Raw genomic sequence first — 21,236 nt, 5'->3', positions numbered from 1 at the left:
CATTGTTTCCCATGTTACATACTTTCTTTGAGATTATAGCACAGTGAGTTTTTTAATGTCTGTTTCTGTCTCAGATGATGGATGTCAGATGAGGCCCACGAAGGCACGAAAAATATCTATAGTAAATCCACCAGAACATCTAGAACAGTTCTTTGTATTAAATTCTCAAGAAATTTAGTGAAATTAGAATTTAAAAGTTGTTAGACAAACAGGAATTACCATTCAATGTATTGTTGATTATAGGAGTAAAAGATTGATAGAGTTCATGTTAGTTTAATACTAAATAGTTTTATCACATAGAAATAAATTGACGGTTGCATTATTGAGTTGGCCAGAAGTCATGTATTAGTCTGTGAAAGCTCCATAAATAAGATAAACTCAACAGGTATCTCCAAATATCTATTATTATTATTGTTAGTGCTTTACAAATGAGGAGACTGAAACTAAAAAATTTATAGGTAAAAAGGAGTAGAACCAAAAACATTTCCCCTTTAAGCATTACTATAGTTAACAACAGTATTAGTGTGATCCTCAGTACTTAACCCCGAGGCTTAATTCCTAAGATGAGCCGTCATAAGAAAACTGACATGTTTATCTAAATGTTTTCGTATATGTTAAAGGAAATGGGTAGATTTTGAAAATGTACAGGGTCACATAGAACTGTGTTCAATTATACTACAATTATTACAGTCAGTTGCACAGAAATAGAATTGATGAACAGCTATAAAAATAAAACATTAAAATTGAGTTTTTAGCCTTTCTGCTCATTATCTAAACAATGATGTTGCTAGCTGACACACACACAATTTTTTTTTTTAATTTTAAATACATTGAAAAGCTAGTGCTTAATATGAGACCTTTTTAAATGAATTTGTATTTTATTGGGAAAATGTCACAAATCTAAATCACATGACATTTTATAGGTACCTGTTGGAACATTAACTTGTATAACCATTTCAACCTTACCTGGTTGCCTATAACTATATAACTAAACACAAATATATAATCTCTGAATAATCAGTATCTTTATTTTATGAAAATGATAGCTAAAAAATCAAGATGATTCAGAAATACCATTTCATACTTTCCCCATTTCCTGCCTACCACATGTGCACACAGGTAAATTTTTATATTCTACATTTGAAGACTTACTGCAAAGGTGTTATATTTAAGGTTTTTTGTTTTTTTTTTTTTTTTTTTGATTATTTGCTATTTTGTTTTCATTTGGGGATGTCTTTCTTTTCAGAAGCCCCAACACCTTAGATGGCAGTAAAGGAGCTAGTACAGTGCCTAAGTTAAGCCATTGGGAGGAGAGTGATAGAGCCTCATACAGAAAAACAGTAAATGAAATCACTGAATCTGATTATCTGGAGATAATCCCACCATCTGACAGGATTTTAAAGACTGGTCAATTAAAAACACACCTAGAGTATTGGGAAAAACAAGACAAAGAAAACTAATGACTAGGGTTTAGTTTAATGAGAAAAGATGCATTATAAATATTCCCTTGATAATAATGGTACTGAAGTATTAATGTCATCAAGGCACATTAGCAGGGAAACTAGATTTTTTTTAATTAGGGGAACTTATTCATTGAGATGGAACCTGAGATGAAATTGGAAAGATTATTCCAGGTAGAAAGGAGAGAATTACAGATGAATAGAATTGTCAAAACAAACAAAAGAAGCAGCAAAAACAAAAGGCTATAATAAAGTTCCCCATTGAACCAAAGGCTAATAGGGAGCAAGTAATAATTTTTATATGACAGATGATCAGAATTTAGGAATTAGGGGCTGGAGAAAGTAATTAGGAAGAACCAGTTAGGAACAACCTGGTTACAATACTAGTTAGGAAGCAATGGAATCATCCCAGGTGTAAGAGGACAAGGAGAGAATGTGAGAGGGGAGAAAATGTCAGATTATATAAACATTGGCTTCCCTCATAGCTCAGTCGGTAAAGAATCTGCCTGCAATGCAGGAGACATGGGTTCGATTCCTGGGTCGGGAAGATTCCCCCGGAGAAGGAGATGGCAACTCACTCCAGTATTCTTGTGTTAAGAATCCCATGGACAGAGAAGCCTGGTGTACTACAGTTCATGGGGTTGCAAGAGTCGGACAGGACAGAGTGACTTTCACTACTACTACTATATAAACATCTACCTGCTTTAGTGACTGAGTGACATGAGTAATCAAGGCCTCCACACAGTGACATGAACTCAGTCTACCTCCTGCAGTTATAAGGAGTCAGGTAATTACTAAGTAGAAGTAAGAAAATAGTAACTTCAGGCTGGTTTGAAAGATTTTTAATACATTTGGCTTAGATTTATGCCATATGCCTAAGTACCCTCCTGCATTTAAGAAAATATGAACATGCCCTTCACACCTTCCAAGCTAAACCTTTTTTTTTTCCTTTTAGTATATTTTGCAGACAACTACTCATACAGGCTCCTGTCCGATATGTCATCTTTAAATGTCGATCTGTTGAGTTTTCCTAAACCTGGATATTGCCACTGTACCTGACAGACCACCTTTGTTCACCAAAAGAACATCAGAACTCCAAGGATGAATGTTTCAGAATGCTCTCCTAGGGATGTGGCTTTGGGACAGGAATACGCTTTCTGATCTTTCATCTTTCTGGTGCAGAATATCAAGCCGTCTTTGTCTTCTTTACCCATTCCCAAGTTGTTCATTTTAAGCTGCTTTAAGTGCAACGAAACTTGGGAAGATGGAGAAAGATTTAAACAAGTTCTGATTTCCTAGGAAATTAGAAAATGTCCAAGGGAAAGGAATATGAATACTAATTTACAGAAACCAGACTAAAACTAGAAGAGCATTGAATGAATGATGTTTAATTACTTCTGGTACATTCCAAAGGGATTGTGAATTGGATAGGTCACAAAGGGTCTCAAACAGAAATACATGAATGCTATGTCTTTCTGGATGGGCATCAAAATGAAATAGAGAACTCATTTTCCAGTAGGCATAATAGATGGGGAACAGTGGAGAGAAAATGACAGTAGGAAGAAAGAAACTTTGAGACTTTGTGTTTGAGACTCAGGTGCACTATTTATTGACAAGATGATGCTGGCCATTTCATCTTTCTAAGCCACAATTTTCTTAACTGTAAAACAAATAGCATTGAGAATTCCCTTGTAGTCCAGTGGTTAGGACTTGGTGCTTTCACAGCAAAGGCTGGGTTCAATTCCTGCTTGGGGAACTAAGACCCCAAAAGACTGTCTATCCAGTACACACTAATAATAATAATCATAAACAAGGAGTTTAGCTATACCTACTGCAAGAGCTTTAGAGTGAGGTAGGTATAGAAGAGCTTTGTAAAATGTAATTAACTACAGATACTGTATAGTACCACTCTTATTGAATGTCACATTCCCACATAATTCTTATTCCTCATCATTCTTCATCAGAAGCAAACTCATTCTGGTATTAAAGACTTCAAGGGTCTCTTCCCTCTTAACTTTCCCCTTTGATGCAATCTATTATATTCAAAAAGACTCTTGAGCAACCATTTCACATTTTCCCATTTATCCAAATATCAATCTCAACCAAACCACTGTCCTAAGAGACGGGATTTTTGGCTCTTTCTAGAAAGAAGAAAGTATGGAATGCAACTGCAATGGATGAAACATAAAATCTCATTTAGAAAAGCCAGAAAGATAATCACGGGCTATGTTTTTTTTCTTTAAAGTTGAAGAACTAAAATTTAATAAACTATTAACCAGTAAGGTGTGTATGCGTGTGTGTGTGTGTGTGTGTGTGTGTGTGAGGTGGGGCGGGGATATGCTGTAAGCAAATAAACAAGATGAAGCCTTTTAACCATGAGGTATTTGTCCACTGACAATCTGCTCAGGGACTCATGACTTGTATGGTGGATTCTATGGACACTCTGGGGAAACCTATAAACACCTTTCCAATATCATGTTTTAGAATACCAATACAAAAAAAGAAAGGCATATTAAAATATAATTTTAAAATGTATTTAAGTACATATAATGTGCTCCATCAGTCATATCAAATAACAAGGAGCAACAGGTGGAATAACAAATGTCAGTTTCAAGGACTCAGAATGATGTAAACTTTATTTCAAGATATCTTCAAAGTGATATTAAAACATCTGTGACAGCCACTGTTGAAAAACTCAATAAGGTCTGCAAAATCCATTGTAACTGCCTGTGCTCACAGACATACTATAAGGAAATGCTTAACTGCATTTAGTTTGCTAAGATAAGATGTAATTTTTCCCCAACCATGTTTACAACTGCCTACTGGTCTACAAAACTCAGATTTTTGTCAAGATTCATCAGTAAAACACAGTGGCATTCCCCTGAAATTAAAAACAGGATGAAGTGGAAATGACGAAACATCCATCTTCCTAGAACCATTTATTTGGCCCTGGTTACTGCGGCTCGAGGAGCTCTCTAAGCATTCTCCTTGCGTTTCCCAAAGCTTAATTATTTCTATTTATTATCCACCAAAAGATAGGAGAACCATGCCAACCATGGCTCCCTGGGCCCTATCAACATCTTAGCGGTTAAGAATTTGATAAATGGGTAAATTATAAACCGCCAGGAGTGGCTTTTACACTTTTTTTTTTTTTTAACATTTTTTTTTTTACTATACCTTAGTGTTAGGGTTGCCTCCTCCAGTGGCTCAGCTGTGAAAAATCCGCCTACAATGCAGGAGATACAGGTTCGATTCCTGGGTCGGTAAGATCCCCTGGAGCGCGTAATGGCAACCCACTCCAGGATCCTTGCCTGGAAATCCCAAGGACAGAGGAGCCTGGCGGGCTACAGTCCATGGGGTCGAAAGTAGTCGGACGACTGAGCAGTTCACACTGTCAGCATAGTAGGAACAATTATGCAAATTCAGGCAGAGTATCAATAGTATCAAGGTCCCCTCGAATAGGACTACAATTCATTAAGCGGGGGGAAAAATGCAAGCTTTTCAACTACTTCCAAGTTTACGAAAGTCCTCATATCTCAATCTCTAACTGACGCAGTATTTTCTCCTAGACACCAAGCAAATAAGCCCAGGAGTGCGTCCTGATTGGCTAATTCTCCTTAGAGGTTACAAACCAATGAGAAAGAAAACCTTACAAACATCCAGACGGTAAAAACCCATTCTTCAGGTTGCACTTTTTTTTGGAGGAGGAAAACAGGGCGGCAGAGTCCGAACAAAGGCCAAAAACCAGCTCCTCGCGGGCCAGGCTCCAGTTTCCCAGGGGCCGCGTGCATCGTCTGCTCCCCAAGGGTAACTACTCCGAACGGGTCGGGGCCGGGGTCCCGGTGTATGAGACCACCGTGCTGGAGTACAAGGCCGAGATACTGGAGCTGGCGAGGAACGGGGCCCATCACAAAACGTACACTACCCACCCCACCCCCGAAGCTTAAAATCCTCAACGAGGAACTTTGGGGTCGCGTTACCATCGCATAGTGCAGCGTCCTGCTCAACATCCCTGCTAAGGCCCAGAGCCGTCACAAGTGGCTCTTTTCAGAGCCACTGAACTCGCACTACAGGACTGTGACCACCATCATGGGATCCTGGAGTGCGCGCGCACCCGGACGCACACTCAGCTGTCCAATCACAGTAGAGCGGCAAATTTAAAAAAAAAATAATTACCTTTATTACAAAACTCATTGGTAAACCTAGGGATTTATGTCCGGTTAAGCTCTTTCACCTGAAATTAGTGGGTGGCTCTGAAAAGAGCCTTTGAGGTTTTCAAAGCAGGAGGTGCCGCTGAAGATTTACTTCTTCTTGGAGACCGCCTTCTTGGCCTTTGTAGCCTTGGGTTTGGCAGCTTTAGGTTTGGCTGCCTTGGGCTTGGGGGCTTTGGCCTTGGCCGGACTCTTAGTCGGCTTCTTCGGCTTGGCTGCCTTCGCCTTCTTCGGACTCTTGGCTACTTTCTTGGTCCCAGCAGCCGCAGCCGGCTTCTTAACTTTCTTAGGGGTCTTCTTGGCAGCCTTCTTCGGAGTGGCCGCACCCGTGGATTTCTTGGGTTTCTTAGCCGCCCCAGCAGCCTTCTTGGGCTTGGCCGCGCCCGCCTTCTTCCCCTTAGGCTTGGCCTCCCCAGTGGCCGCCTTCTTGTTGAGCTTGAAAGAGCCAGAAGCCCCGGTACCCTTGGTCTGCACCAGGGTGCCCTTGCTCACCAGGCTCTTGAGACCCAGCTTGATGCGGCTGTTGTTCTTCTCCACATCGTAGCCAGCGGCCGCCAGTGCCTTTTTGAGCGCAGCCAGAGACACGCCACTGCGCTCCTTGGAGGCGGCGACAGCCTTGGTGATGAGCTCGGACACCGGGGGCCCGGACGCCTTGCGTTTTCCAGCGGCTACGCCCGATTTCTTCGCCTTCTTCTTAACAGGTGTTTTCTCTGCAGGTGCGGGAGCAGCAGGAGCAACCGGGGCCGTCTCCGACATGCTTCTGTTTAGCCAGGAAAGACAAAATAGTAAGGGTAAACTGTCAGAACGGCGTGTCCCGGGCGTCGCCGGCTGGGGGTTTATATAGAGAGTCGCTGAGTGATGATTGGTTGCCTGCTCTGTGCGCCGCGCGGCTAGGGAGGACTCCTCGGCTCTGCCGAGTGGCTGTGTTTTTTGCCCCTTAAAAAAGAAGAAAAATATAAGAAATCTGGGCATGAAATAATTAGGCATGTGGGGGAAACTGATCCAACACTCTTCAGGCTTCATTCCTGCCTTGTTTGCTATACCTAGTTTTAAAACCGGCTCCCTGAAACTTTCCTGATTCCCCCAACTCTCTTGGAAACTTCGGTCAAATTGAGACAACTTTCAGATTTTCCTTAAAATTACTAGTTCTCTCTGTTTCCTTTGCAAATCTTTCTTCCAGGGCATTGTCATACACATTGTTTTCTTTTCAACCCTATATAAATAACCTCATTTTTACTGAAATATACAAGGAAAATCGGTTTTTTCGCGAGAGCAATAGCACAGCTCTCCTGCAACTTGTTTGCACTAAGCACTGGGAATTGGCACTGGGGTAGAAAATTCTACGTACAAGATAGGTAACTATTTTAGTAAAAATTGACTTTTTAATAAAGTTTATGAGTGACGAGACTATAAACTGGGTTTGATTGCAGTGTTTCGTGATTTAAACGGACTTTTTGGAAGGCTGGGGTGTGGGGCTGCTCTGTTTGTTTTTCTAGATAAACAGCTCCAAACACAGTCTTTAAAACCTTCTTTCAAACTTAGTATAATAGACTTTTTAGACCCAAAATGGGCGTTAGAAATACCTCATGCCATCCTCAATGAAGAAAAGTGAATCATGAAGCCCCAGAATGGCAGTTCTATAACAATGAACCAGCTCTAAGCTCAAAAAACAGACACCTGGGGTAATATTGTAAATTGTTTAATGACAATCTGTCCATTAGCATTTTTTCTCCAATATTTAGCATACAATTGTGTACATATTTCCTATATTCCGAAATGATACTTAAAATACATATTTGATTTAACTGTTTTCAACATTGCAAATAGGCACACAGGGGGTTAGAAGAAAAAATTCTCCTTTAAATCATTTCTTGAGTCTTCATAACTTTCCTTGAGTTTTTACTAGCAAAATACAAAGGTGACTGTCACAACCTAAATTAATTGGCTGAATATGTTTACCTGAGGAGCTGAACTAACATTTCACACCAAATATGGTTGATTTACTACTCCATCTCTTTGTAACATGCAGAACTAATGGAATTGAATAAATATTAAATTATTAAGCACAAAATTAGTATCTATCAAATAATCAAATACTGAAACTAAGCCTCATGTTTGTCAAATAAACAGGAAAGATATTTTGGTGTTGTGATTTTTTTTCTCATAAATATCCCTACTTTCAAAAATCTAGTTCTTCTGGCCTACATTCAATAGTAACTTGAGAATTTTCTCATATAATTCCAAGACAGGATAATCAGTTTTAAAGATGTCATCTCTCCATACTTAACTAATTACATAGACATCACTTGGTTTGTTTTTCAATAGTTATTGTGGACTGACACTGTCTAAAACTAAACCTCTGGGACTTGAGACCATGTTATATACCAAATACAAATACAGTGTATAAAGAGGGAAGCTTAAAATTTTGGCTATGGAACATTCCAATTTTCCCAGGACAGGTATTTTATGAGTGTCTGGAGAAAAGGGCTACTTGTCATCCTCAATGATATCACTGTCAATAGCAACAGTAACGGTAATATAGGCCCATTTCCTTTTCAAGCACATTGTATAGGCCCTTTTCCTTTTCGGGCCAGAGCCTAATACTATCAGTCCTCAAGATACAGGTAAAATTCAGATGTTTAAAACTTCACTATATTGGTAATCATTGTAGTCATAATATCAGTTGTTGAATATTTGTTGAACTTGTTCTCTAAGTTATATGTACTCAGTTTAAAATAGGTGAAAAGTACTTCCTACAGCAGATGTCACAATTTCTTTCTTATGCAACCACTGTTGGTTCCATGGCTATTTAGGTACCAAATAAGTGAGAAGACATTGGGCTCAGGGCCATTCGCTTCATTGTTTATAGGTCTCTGCCTTTCCTAGAGGACAATAATTGAGACATGCTTTCACCTGAAAAATTCTTCCCCAGATGTTTATAGAATGATGGAGCTGTGCTGCATGTTATTGCTTGAGACCCAAGTACTTACACTCTTAACTGTAGTGTGGACAAGGTTCTTGAAAGCAGGATCATCCCCATGGGACTGTAAATTTGGAAAGTTTCTCCTGTTACTTATAACCCACAAAAAAAAAACTTGTGTTTATTACTTTTGAATCCTAAATCTACATAGAGTCTAAAACAGTGTGTTTTTCTGCTAGACTAAGAATTCAACTATTTTTACCTTATAGTAAAAAATAAGAAAAACTAAAGTGAGACAAGTGATGGACATCTCACAACTTCATGTCCTCTTAATTTTGCTGTCAACACCCCACTCAACCATAGCCAGTGACTGTGAAAGATTTAGGTAGTGTGCACCAGGACAAGCCACGGGGGCTGTATGTAAGCATTCTAAAATTCATTAACTTTCAAAAATTTAAGAAAAAAAGTGACTATGTTCACTAAATATCAGAAAGGCCAAATTAAAAATAAGAGCTATATAACAAATAGAGCATTGTGTTATAATCATGTGCTCAGAAAGGTAATGAGAAGTCACATCCATTTTAATTTTCTGTCAGATGATCTCACCTGAGGACATGCTTCTGCTTGAAACTCCCCTCCAAGCATAACTATATATTATTAATTTAATTTCCTAAAACAAAATTACTACACTCAAATTTCCAATTTCTTTCTTTAAATGTCCTTCTATCTGTAATATTGGGTACATCTAGAAGTTAACTAATTTCTATTATACTTCAAAAATATGCCAATCCTCAGTTCCAGCCGCAAGTCTCATTCTCATATATTTACCACACTCCATTTCTCAGGCTGGGGTAGAAGTTCTCCAGAAGAAATTTTCTATCAAAATACAGCCTAAACCAACCTACTACAATGATAGAAGTGTTTGTATCTGCACAATCACTACACTTACCTGTGGTTATTGAGCACCTATTAAATAGTAGTTAGTGACTGAAGAAATTATTTCTTTAATTTGATTTCATTTTCACTATTTTAAATTTAAATAAGTACAGGTGGCTAGTGGCTAATGTAGGAAAGCACAGCTCTAAAACAACTCTCTCAAACCGGCCAAGTGGTTGCAGCAAACTACCCACTTGGCGATATTATTTAAAATGCTGTATCAATTCAGTAGACTTGGGGTTAGTCCTGAAATTCTCTAAGTCTAAGCTCCTGAGCCTGCCTACTCAATCGTTCATGTCTGACTCTTTGCAACATCATGTACTGCAGCCCGCCAGGGTCCTCTGTCCTTGGGATTTCCCAAGGCAAGAATACTGCACTGGGTTGCCATTTCCTACTCCAGCAGATCTTTCTGACTCAGGATCAAATCTGTGTCTCCTGCAACTACTTCACTGTTCGTACACGGGTACTTGGAATATAATAGACCCTGAATTGTTGAATGGATGAATCAATGATTCTTGTTTAGTGTCTGTCTCAAAAAGGACAGCATGGGAGAACAAATTGTCTAAATCCACCGGTAAGCACACCTGAAATAAATTTCAAAAGTTTGTGACTCAGGAAATAATAATCCTCTAACTGCCTATACGGTAAACACCAGCAAAGAAGGGAGCTTTTTCTTAATGACCTCTGTAGTTACATAGAAGGCATTCAATGTGAATATGTGGAATGTGAGTAAATATTGGCATTTGCCTAGTAAACTTATCAATACCTATCATCGGTGTGTAGAACTTCAGTTATCCTTTTAACATGAACAGCATTTCAGTCAATAATTTTTTAAATGCGGTTAATTTGCAAATTCTTATTCAGTGGCAACCCACTGCAGTATTCTTACAAGGGAAATCCCATGGAGAGGAGCCTGGAGGGCTACAATCCATGGGGTCGAAAGAGTTGGACATGACTTAGTCACTAACCCACCACCACAATTCATCATGCTGTATCTTCAATACTTCACTGACATAGATTCATGGTAGGTTGCAAAGACATTAGACCCCAGGATCAGAAAGCATCAGTTCTAACCCCAACAATGCTACTTATTAGAACAGAATTAGGTCTTCAAGCCTGGGATTCTTCATGTTCACAATGTAAATCGTGCTTTTCCAGAATACAGTGGAAATTCAGTTAACTTTATCTCCCCTTCCTGAAGTTCCCGCTTTATCAGGAATGTTGAAACGATGTGTATCTACAGCTTTGCCAGACGGAAACGTTGACGATCAGCCAAATTTGATAAATATTGCTAGGGAATTTAAGAAATACATTTTTAAAAGTATCTTCATATTTACAATTAGTTTTATTCTGCTTTCTGTCCCTTTTAATAGACAGATGTGGCAGAACAGCCTCCTTTTATTAAATAATAAAAATGGTGAGGAAACTTGTACAATATTAATTGAAAAAACTCACAGGGACATGTCTAGAGACCAGAAAACCAGCGTCTCTGGACCCCAGCCAGGAAACAGAAGAGTCAGACACCCAATAGCATTTCCACGCCCCCTTCCCTTCTTGGCAATACCAAACACCCAGTAAGATAGGGAAGAGGAGGGGGCAGAAGTCTAGTTCCCGCCCTCGCTGTTTCAGTTTCCTAAAAGGTCCGCAAAACTGATATATAAAGGGCTGCAGCTGGATCTCGGGTACTGGAAAAGACCAATAGTTGCTTTTCATCATGTCTGGTAGAGGTAAAGGAGGAAAAGGGCTTGGAAAAGGAGGCGCTAAACGCCATCGTAAAGTTTTGCGAGACAATATCCAAGGTATTACCAAACCTGCTATTCGGCGCCTGGCTCGTCGTGGTGGTGTGAAGCGCATTTCTGGGCTCATCTATGAGGAGACCCGCGGGGTGCTGAAGGTGTTCTTGGAGAACGTGATCCGGGACGCAGTCACCTACACCGAGCACGCCAAGCGCAAGACTGTTACCGCTATGGACGTGGTCTACGCGCTCAAGCGCCAGGGGCGCACCCTTTATGGCTTCGGCGGCTAAGTTGCCAAGTAGTTACGAAGCTTCTGCTTATTAAACAACGGCCCTTTTCAGGGCCACCCACTTGGTCATAAGAAGGGCTGTTACTTTTTTAAGTGAGTAAGCTAGAGGTATTACGCCTGATATCTAATGGCAATAGAAAGTTCGCGGTTTTAACTGCAAGCTAGTCATTGTTTGTCTTTAACTTTTTTTTTCAAGTTTGACGTCTCAAGATGGCGGTTCTCAGACGTGTTAATAGAACAAGGCCGAAGAAAATCTCGGGCAGTGGGACTGCTATTTTTTTTTTCTCAATCGGAGTGGATTGTAGCTGGAAGTGTAGTTTTCAATGTGTTTGAATTCATCTTATTTCACAAACGTTAAATTTGCTAGAATGTTCCACCGACCTAGCTCCTAGTGTCCTGTAGAGGGCACCTGAGACTGAAACAGCCTCCCTCCTACAGGAAACATTACAGATAGCCGTAGACAGATTGATCCATAGCTAATAAAGCCGGGTGGGAGGAACACTTAAAAATTGTCTTACCCAGTGCAGTCTTGAAGGACCCGTTGTAAATGTAGCGTGACTAAGAGGTCATCAGTCATCTTAACACTTTATTTCCAAAATATTGATAACGTGGCTTAAATTCCTGTGTTAGGTCAACCTATGGCCTCCCCACCTCATCTGACTAATCCTTACCGCTCCATTTTCCACTAGGCAGAAAAGATTGTCTTCAGACCTCCCTGCCACCTGCGTTCTAAGTCTTTCACTCCCTGAGAACTCGTATCTGTATCAGTGGAAACACTGGTGTGGGTGAACACATCCAGGGACAATTTCATTCTGTGCTTGTTTTCTCAAGATAGATATTAATGGAGCCCACTTCCACTATCAATAACTATCAATAACTTAATTGTACAACGAATTACTTGGTCATCCTTATTTAACAATAGTGATGTCCCAGCTTAAGATTTTAATATTCCTCTTTCCTGTGTATGTTTTAGTGTCTGTCACTTACTAGATCCTTCCCGTTTATGAAATCTCCAAGGCTTGGATAATCTGGAGTCACTGTCTGCTTATCATATGTCGTGGCTCCTCTAGCCCGTGGGATTTTCTAGGCAAGAAGCAAGAATACTGGAGTGAGTTGCCATTTCTTTCTCTAGCGGATCTTCCGGACCCAAGGATCGAACTGGGGTCGCCAGCAACTCCTGCCTTGTCAGGCAGATTGTTTTACACCGAGCCACGTGGGAAGTCCAAGGGAGGCGGGGAGGACGCCAAAGGATGAGCTAAATAGCATTCTCCGGGACACAGTGGTGGTCAGAGAAGCCTGGAGTCCTACGGTCCGAGAGGTAGCAAAGAGTAGGACACGACAACAACGGGACTCTACCCACTATTCCCAGGTCTGTGTAGGTTTAAGAGGCAAATTTCCTCAGAAAATAGTTGTGGACCTCCTGGGTACCAAAGAAAGTGGCCCGTACGGGGATCGAACCCGCGACCTTGGCGTTATTAGCACCACGCTCTAACCAACTGAGCTAACCGGCCCTGCTCTTTTCTTCAGAGAAGAATATCCTTCCCATAGTTTCCAGAGACCTTTGAATGGGCAAATCTAAAACTATATTTCTAATCTCGTTACATGAGACTTCGTTTATTACTCCTGACTTCATAACCTTCTCACAGTGTTCCGTTGTTCCTTTCTTCCTCACCAAGATCCTATGTTCTCCGTGATGTTTCTCGGTTTGCTTCTTTGGCTCCTATTCCTGGTTTGTGATTCGTCCCAAACAACAAACTCTTGTTCTCCATTATCAATTTGTAAACCCTCCTTGAGCTATCTCTTCCAGAATGTGCCATAAATGGTAAGACACCAAAAAAAACAAACAAAAAATGGTAAGACACATGGCACCCCAAAAAGAATTTAATAACAACTATAACTTAGACTATGCTACCCCAAAATACGCCACTATGGCATAAAAATTATTTTCAGCAAAGGAACTTGAAGAACAGCTGATGTAAGAATGGGGCTCTGACTTCCCTTTTTCTTCCCCAAAGCAGATAATTATTCCATATGAAAGGTGCCATCCCTTTACCAGGAAAAAATAAACAATCTTGTCACCAAAAAATGGGGAGTCCAAGATAAGAGAAATCTGTACAAACAGACCTTGTTAAAATAATCCTACTCCTGATGGCTTGGGTGGTTACGGCCGTGGTGGTGGAGGCAGTGGCGGTTATTATGGGCAAGGTGGCATGAGTGGAGGTGGATGGCGTGGGATGTACTAAAAGCATAACCACACATACAAAAGTCCTGACAACAGCATCTGGTCTACTAGACTTTCTTACAGAATTACTTTCTTTTGTATTTTAAGAACTTTATAATGACTGAAGGAATGTGTTTTCAAAATATTATTTGGTAAAGCAACAGATTGTGATGGGAAAATCTGTTTTCTGTAGGTTTTATTTGTTGCATACTTTGACTTAAAAAAATAAATTTTTATATTCAAACCACTGATGTTGATACTTTTTATATAATTACTCCTGAGGATGTGCTGCTTTCATAAGATTTGGGTTGATGTATTTTACTATTAGCTCTACACGAAGTAGTTTAATCTTAAGAGGACAATGGTTCACCTCTGCATAAACTACAAGTCTTAATAAGCGACATCTGGAATAGAGCTTGGAGAATAATTAGTGTTACTCTTTAATTTCTCCTGGACAACACTGTAAATATAAAACCTAAAGATGAGTTTAGGTAACTTCAGGAGTATAAATTGGCTAATTCTATATTTTCAGACATTTATCTGGCATAGCTCTGAAATGTTAAAAATCCAGGAGGTATCTGGACTTAATGTATATTCATAATTATGTTACCTGCAGATGGAAGTGTTGGAAGTTTAGATTCTAGCTCTAGACTTTAGAAGAAATCCCCTCAGCACTTGACTGAAGTACCAAAAAAATGTTTCCCAAAAGTGATAGTTGTAAATTCTCAAAATGTCTTAGATTAGGTTAAGGTTCTCGGTGACAAGAGATTCACTACAAGTACAAAGGTATTTACCGTGGAGTATAATTCTCATAGGTGTATTCCGTTTCCAGCCAAATAGTTAAAGCATATGGCTTTTAAAATAACTGTATAGATGACTACTTTTTAAAAATGTAAGACACAAGTCCGTGTCTTGAGAGTGTTGAGATTGGATTCTGCATCTAATTTGTTTCGAGTTTTAGAGCCATTGTACTTAATAATTTTATGTAGCAAGGAAAAAAGGTGCTTTATTTTTAATCCCTTTGATCAATATGGCTTTTCTTCCAAATTGGCTAATGGATCAAAATGAAACCTGTCAATGTGAATTCAGTTATTGAACTTGTTACTTGTTTTTGCTAGAAATGTTATTAATGTAATAAATATCAGTATGGGAGATGAAAAAAAAAGTAAATAATCCTTATCTTCCTTTAGTCTCCTCATGTATGTTAGTTGCTATTTCACAATTACTACTCTTTGTTCAAACTAAACATTTAGGCCTAACTGCTTTTTAGATCATCATTTTCCTGTGAAGACACATAAAAAAAAGATTAAATAAAATTTGCATTCTTTTCTGCTATTGATCTGTCTTATGTCAACTAAATTTTCAAGCCTGGCTAGAAACCCTAAAAGGGTAGAGGAAAGTTTAGCTCCTCCTACAAAGCTTTCCAATCCCTACCGTGGCCTGAGAGGTCTCTCTACCTGCATTATTCCCATTCTATGATCACTATCTCCCACAGCAGATTTCATTATCCCCTACAGGAGGAGAGATTCCAAGTCTGGAGAGCGTAACTTTTATTCCAGGCCTGATTGAGCCACCAAGAGGAGCAGAGAGCTAGCCTCTCTCTCTCTCCCCACTGCCACCCACCTCTTCCTCCTCCACCTCCTCCTCCTGCTCTCCTTCTTCCTCTTCTCCTTTCTATTCTTCTTCTTCTTCACTTTTTGTCAGAAACTGTAGAGTCTGAGATCTTACCCTACTTAGGAGATAATAAAATAACATGTAACTTTTTCATGACTGCTGGTTGTAGACACAACACCTAGATCAGACACAAAAGGCTTTATTATTCACAGCACAGCAGCAACAAGGTTGCATTGGTTCACCTTGCCCACCAAGTCCCACAAGGGCAACCTGGAGGGGCCCAGGTGGATGCTGCATGCACAGTGGGTTTGCATCACTACCACGGGACAGCTTGGGGGACTGGTGGCTTAAAGTGAGTGTGGCAAGCAAACCTGCTCTTTGTCTGGGGGGCAACCACTACCCTATTCTTTAAGGTCCCTCAACCCTGATGAGTAGCATTCTTGACACACCCTGTAAGAACAGGCAGGAACTCTCAGGGCAGATTGCCTCTTCCAACGCTGTGTTCAAAAAACTAACACTGAATATATTCAAGCAGGGACACTGATGGTGAGAAATTTTATTGTTAGAGCCATTTGCAGGCAAAGTAGCTATGAGGGTGTGAGGAAGAAGGTCATTTGGGAGATGGGCCCAGAAGGAGTAGCAAGTGTTAGGCTGAGGAAAGAGCAGAGAGTGGAGAGGAGGCAGGGGATTCACTGTTATTAAAGAGTGCTCAGTTCTGCAAAGGATACTAAGTATATGTTGGACTCAGAGACTAGAGACAAATGTGTTCTAAACACAGAGGATAGGATTGAAGGACAAAACAGGCACCACACACTCATGAGGCACATAAAGAACTCGGCATCTATGAGGCATCTCATATTTAAGAAACCTTGTCGGCCAATCACTTACCCCCTACCCATGGTATGCAGATAAAACCCATTGGTGAGTGACAACTATAGACCAAGCAAAACTTCCCATGTGATCAGACCCAGGTACCTTGGACCTACTCAGTCCTCTTGTTCAACTTAACTCTGATCCTCAGAAGCCCATCATCACACAGGAAGGCTAATGAGGCAAAACAAAAGATGTATGAACATTGTGCTAGAACAAGATTCATATAGCAGGACCTCCCACTTGTTTGTCTTATCCTGAGGATGGTGTGCAACCCCATCTCTTTACCTGTGCTTTTTGCAACATTGATTCAAAACCCTAAAACATTTTAATGACCTCTGGGAGAGTTGTGTGGTGCACTTGAAGGTGAAACTGCCACCATAAAATTGCCATTTTGGCATGACTTATTTGGGCTAAAAGCCTTGAAAAACAGGTGCAAATGGGCACTCCTACCTCTCGTTTTTGTCCTAAACTCACAGAATCAAACTCCAATGTACTAGAGGAAAAATAGGATCCTTATGACCAGAGATAAACTTTAAGCAGAGAAAACTGCATTGTTAAATTAACCCTCTTTTTTCTACCATTAACTACTCTAAAAGTCCCTTTAGTTTGTCATTTTCATTAGTGTAATTTAATATAGAAATAACATAACAGCTGCCATCTATGGTGTCTGAAAAGAGCCCCAAATTTTCTCTACTCAAAGGACCCAGGAACCTTCACTTACCAGTTGGAGGGCCATTATTTAGCCACTACACTGTTGGCCCCCAGTTAAGGAATTTCTAGAAAATACAGAAGAAATTAAGGTAGTAGTACCCAACACGCTAGGAAATACATTAAGAATTAAGGTAGTACCCAACATGCTAGGGATGAAAGGCCAAAGTATTTACCAACTGTATTGTATCAAGCTAACTTACAGAGCATCCAAGTGCAAGCTCTTTCATAGAAAAAGTAGGTGGCCCTGAAAAGGGCCTTTAACTTTGCTACAAGAACCTTACAAAGCTCAAACTTAACCACCAAATCCATAGAGAGTGCGGCCCTGACGCTTGAGCGCGTACACCACATCCATGGCGGTGACAGTCTTGCGCTTGGCGTGCTCGGTGTAGGTGACCGCGTCCCGGATCACGTTCTCCAAAAACACCTTCAGCACCCCACGGGTTTCCTCGTAGATAAGACCGGAGATCCGCTTGACTCCTCCACGGCGGGCCAGGCGACGGATAGCCGGCTTTGTGATGCCCTGAATGTTGTCACGCAAAACCTTACGGTGACGCTTAGCGCCCCCCTTTCCAAGGCCTTTTCCGCCTTTGCCGCGTCCAGACATATTACCTAAATGCTGAGCACTAATGCCGAATATGCCTAATGCAAGGCCCTGCCGCCTCTTATGTAGCGATAGCGCGGACCTTTGTGAAAACTGGACGATCAGAAAGGCGGGAAACTGCACTGAGTCCCCGCCCCTTCTAAAATCTAAAGTGAAACAGGCTAGGGAGATTTACTAGTATTTAGAGGCTCATAGGTAAAGAATCCGTCTGCAGTGCGGGAGACGAGGGTTGGGTCGGTTGGAAAGATCCCCTGGAGAAGGAAATGACAACCCATTCCAGTATTCTTGCCTGCGAAATCCCATAGATAGAGGAGCCTGGCGAGCTACAGTTTATAAAGGGGCAAACAGTCCGACAAGACTGACCACACACATACTCTATTAATCTATCTGAATCTTAGTAGCTTTCTTCGTACAATATGATAAATGCTATTAATAACTGAGTTACTGTAAACAAAATAGCATCTAGTTCGGGGACAATAAATTCCTGGAATCTGTTACTGAAAGCAAAGTATAATAGCTAACACACATTTAAAGATTTCAAAACTTTCTAATATAATACTAGTCTCTACAGTGTGCTTTAATTTATACAAATTGAGCATATACATTTAATCAGTGAAGGATTGCAAAGGAAAAGAATGTAAATTGTCAGGGGCTAATAAAATGTTCTTGTATAGAGTGGAAGGGTGATTGTCCTTTCCTGTAGTTGGTGCATGGAATTCAAGCAAAGATATCATAAACTCCAGTGGTGGGCAAAGAAATTTACACAAGTGCCAGAAATAAAAATGTGATCTTCCCTAGGTTTTTATATTATTTAAAAAGAAATTCTTTTTGGTGAACACATGGGAGCACTAAGATTTAAATGATGCCCTTAAAATAAATAGAATGTTCAAAATAGCTTTTTTAAAATTCACACTTATGATATACCAAGCACACTGTCCTAAAGAGTATAGATTAGCTCAGCCAAGTGCTCCATCAGAAAATTTGAGATTATGAATGTCAAATTTCAGAACAATTTATTTTGAGGTAGCAGCACCAACAGCTAAAAAAATCACACACCAGCATAAATGAACCAAATTTCAATTCAGTGGACATATCATCACTAAAACAGGCAGAAGAAAGGAAAACATTGCTGTTTAAGAAAAACAAAACAAACACATCCAAAAAAGAACATTAATTTGTTAAACAAGCCTTGAAATCCACAGGAATACACAATAGCAACTCATAAAGAATTCTCACAGCTTTTTTTAACATTGTCAAATAAAATATACATTTTGAAATAACAAAATTCACAAAAATTTGCTACAATAGTATCTAGAGTTCCTCTAGCCAATTTTCCCCTAATTGTGACATCTTATATAGCTATATCATAATATCAAAGGCGGTAATTGACACTGGCAAAGTACTGTTAACTAGCATACAGGCCTTATTCAGTTCTCACAGATTTTCATATTGCCCCCATGTGTGTGTCTGTGTCTGTCTGTGTGTTTGTATGTGTAGTCTTATGCCATTTTAAAACATGCATCAGTTCATGTAACTATCACCTCAACATTGACACAAAACTATTTTACTATTATCAAGGAACTCTTCAATGTTAATGTTTTATAGTTACATCCACCCACATCTTCCCTGTCTGGGGGCAATCACTAATCTGTTATTCATCTCAGTATCATCACTTTGAGAATGTTATATAAAGGGAATAATAAAATATATAACTTTTTAAGATTGGCTTTTTTACTAAGCATTACCCATGTAGACAGTTACATGTATTAATGTCAATAGCTTCACATTTTATTGCTGAGTAGGATGCCATTGTATGGGTGTCTAAGAATTAATACAACCATTGACCAGTTGAAAGTTACGAACTTGTTTCTAATTTGTAAATGAAGATGTTATGAACAGTTTTATTTTTCCCCAGCCACCCCCACACCATTTGGTTTGCTTTTAGTATCTCCTGCATGCCACCTGAAAATTACATATTTTTTAAATGGCAGATATGCTGCTATGATGACTGGGAGGCTAACAGGCCTTTCAGTCATCACACAGAAATCACACAGCATTGTCATTATCTCTTGAAAATGTGTTTCAAGATTCAAAAACATTGCACTGAGCTATTCCAGCTGTTTCTGAAATCTGACTTCTGGTTTCTATAGCTGAGGATTTGCTCCACAACAGTCTGTAATGTTTATTAATTAAACTATTGGTGTCCGGATCCTTTGGTTCCTGCCAGGGGACTAATGTTTTCGCTTCTATGCAGAACTATTCACTTAGGGCCTCGAGACCCTCCAGTGTTGCTTAATCTCCCCAGGCTAGGAGTAAACCCAGCAATAAGGCTGAGAGTTCCCATTGCTAATGTCTATAAAACCTGACAGAATCCAGAAATCTTGCATTGCTCCATGGTTTATCCTAGGATTCTACCTTTGTTGGAAGAAAGTTGGGAGCTGTTGTCTCATTGGCTCTTTCCCTGAGGATTAATAATAAATGATGACTGCAAACTCTGCCTTAGTGACTACATCATGTTTTTCTTGCAAAGTGCAGACACATTCTGCACAATCTGAGTTTTCAGTAACTTGCTGCAACAAGCTCTAAATTCCTGGAGTGTTGAACATACTTATTAGTCTGGGCCCCAGATTTGGTGAATTTATGCTCTTCCCATCTGCTAACTGCTGGTGGTGCTGCTGGAAACTGAATTCTGGAAATCCCACAGAACCAATGTTTTGGATACCAGATCTCTATTTTTAGTACAGAAAGGATGACTACATTTACCAAATGATGTATTGTTCAGCACAAAAACAAATGGATTAGCAGCAAACTGGTCTCCAGTAGTACTCAGCATGGGTCCTAAAATATCAGTGTGTGTGCATGCCACTTTCTGGCTGCTCAAGGACCAATGCTTTTTATCTTATACTACATCATCCCTGGACTTCCTGTCTCAGGGACAGGAAAATTTCAATTATTTGGCCTGATCTAATAATTAAATTACTACAAACAAAGCTAGTGAAGGTGGTGGATTTCCAGCTGAGCTATTTAAAATCCTAAAAGATGATGCTGTTAAAGTGCTGCACTCAATATGCCAGCAAATTTGGAAAATTTAGCAGTGGTCACAGGGCTGGAAAAAGTCAGTTTTTATTCTAATACCAAAGAAAGGCAATGCCAAAGAATGTTCAAATTACCATGCAATTTCGCTCATTGGCAAGCTAGCAAGTTAACGCTAAAAATCATTCAAGCTAAGCTTCATAAACACGTGAACCAAGAACTTCCAGATGTACAAGATGGATTTAGAAAAGGCAGAGGAAACAGAGATCAAACTGCCCACACCCATTGGATCACAGAAAAAGAAGAAAAATCCCAAAGAAAATACCTACTTCTGCTTCATTGACTTCGATAAACCCTTTTTGTCTATTACAACAAACTGTGGAAAATTCTTAAAGAGATGGCAATACCAGACCACCTTACCTGTCTTCTGAGAAACCTGTATGCAGGACAAGAAGCAACCTGACCAAGACTGGTTCAAAACTGGGAAAGGAGTATGTCAAGGCTGTATATTGCCACCCTGCTTATCTAACTTCTATGCAGAGTATATCATGTGAAATGCCAGGCTGAATGAAACACAAGCTGGAATCAAGATTGCTGGAAGAAAAGTCAACCTCAGATATGCAGATGATAC

The 21,236-nt window shown here is 39.9% G+C and overlaps 3 protein-coding genes and 1 non-coding gene across 4 annotated transcripts; 1 reads left to right on the top strand and 3 right to left on the bottom strand.

Moving 5' to 3' along the window:
• Nucleotides 1–5,616: 5,616 nt before the first annotated feature.
• On the bottom strand, nucleotides 5,617–6,496 carry LOC109576888 (histone H1.3). The gene has a single exon (XM_070778293.1). The coding sequence runs from the start codon at nucleotides 6,425–6,427 to the stop codon at nucleotides 5,762–5,764; it is 666 nt and encodes a 221-aa protein (XP_070634394.1). The 5' UTR covers nucleotides 6,428–6,496; the 3' UTR covers nucleotides 5,617–5,761.
• Nucleotides 6,497–11,197: 4,701 nt separating this feature from the next.
• Nucleotides 11,198–14,020, top strand: LOC109576914 (histone H4). Its single transcript, XM_019985555.2, has one exon. It carries the CDS (start codon nucleotides 11,242–11,244, stop codon nucleotides 11,551–11,553), a length of 312 nt encoding a protein of 103 aa, XP_019841114.1. The 5' UTR covers nucleotides 11,198–11,241; the 3' UTR covers nucleotides 11,554–14,020.
• Nucleotides 12,990–13,063, bottom strand: TRNAI-AAU (transfer RNA isoleucine (anticodon AAU)). The gene has a single exon. It is a non-coding gene; the product is annotated as a tRNA-Ile (tRNA).
• Nucleotides 14,021–17,206: 3,186 nt separating the features above from the next.
• LOC109577388 (histone H4) lies at nucleotides 17,207–17,598 on the bottom strand. The gene has a single exon (XM_070778292.1). The coding sequence runs from the start codon at nucleotides 17,573–17,575 to the stop codon at nucleotides 17,264–17,266; it is 312 nt and encodes a 103-aa protein (XP_070634393.1). The 5' UTR covers nucleotides 17,576–17,598; the 3' UTR covers nucleotides 17,207–17,263.
• Between the last annotated feature and the right edge of the window lie 3,638 nt (nucleotides 17,599–21,236).

The sequence above is a fragment of the Bos indicus genome, chromosome 23 (assembly GCF_029378745.1).
Source record: "Bos indicus isolate NIAB-ARS_2022 breed Sahiwal x Tharparkar chromosome 23, NIAB-ARS_B.indTharparkar_mat_pri_1.0, whole genome shotgun sequence".
Lineage (NCBI taxonomy): Eukaryota > Metazoa > Chordata > Mammalia > Artiodactyla > Bovidae > Bos > Bos indicus.
The sequence above is the reverse complement of the archived record's forward strand: the minus strand, read 5'-3'. Positions and strand labels throughout refer to the sequence as shown.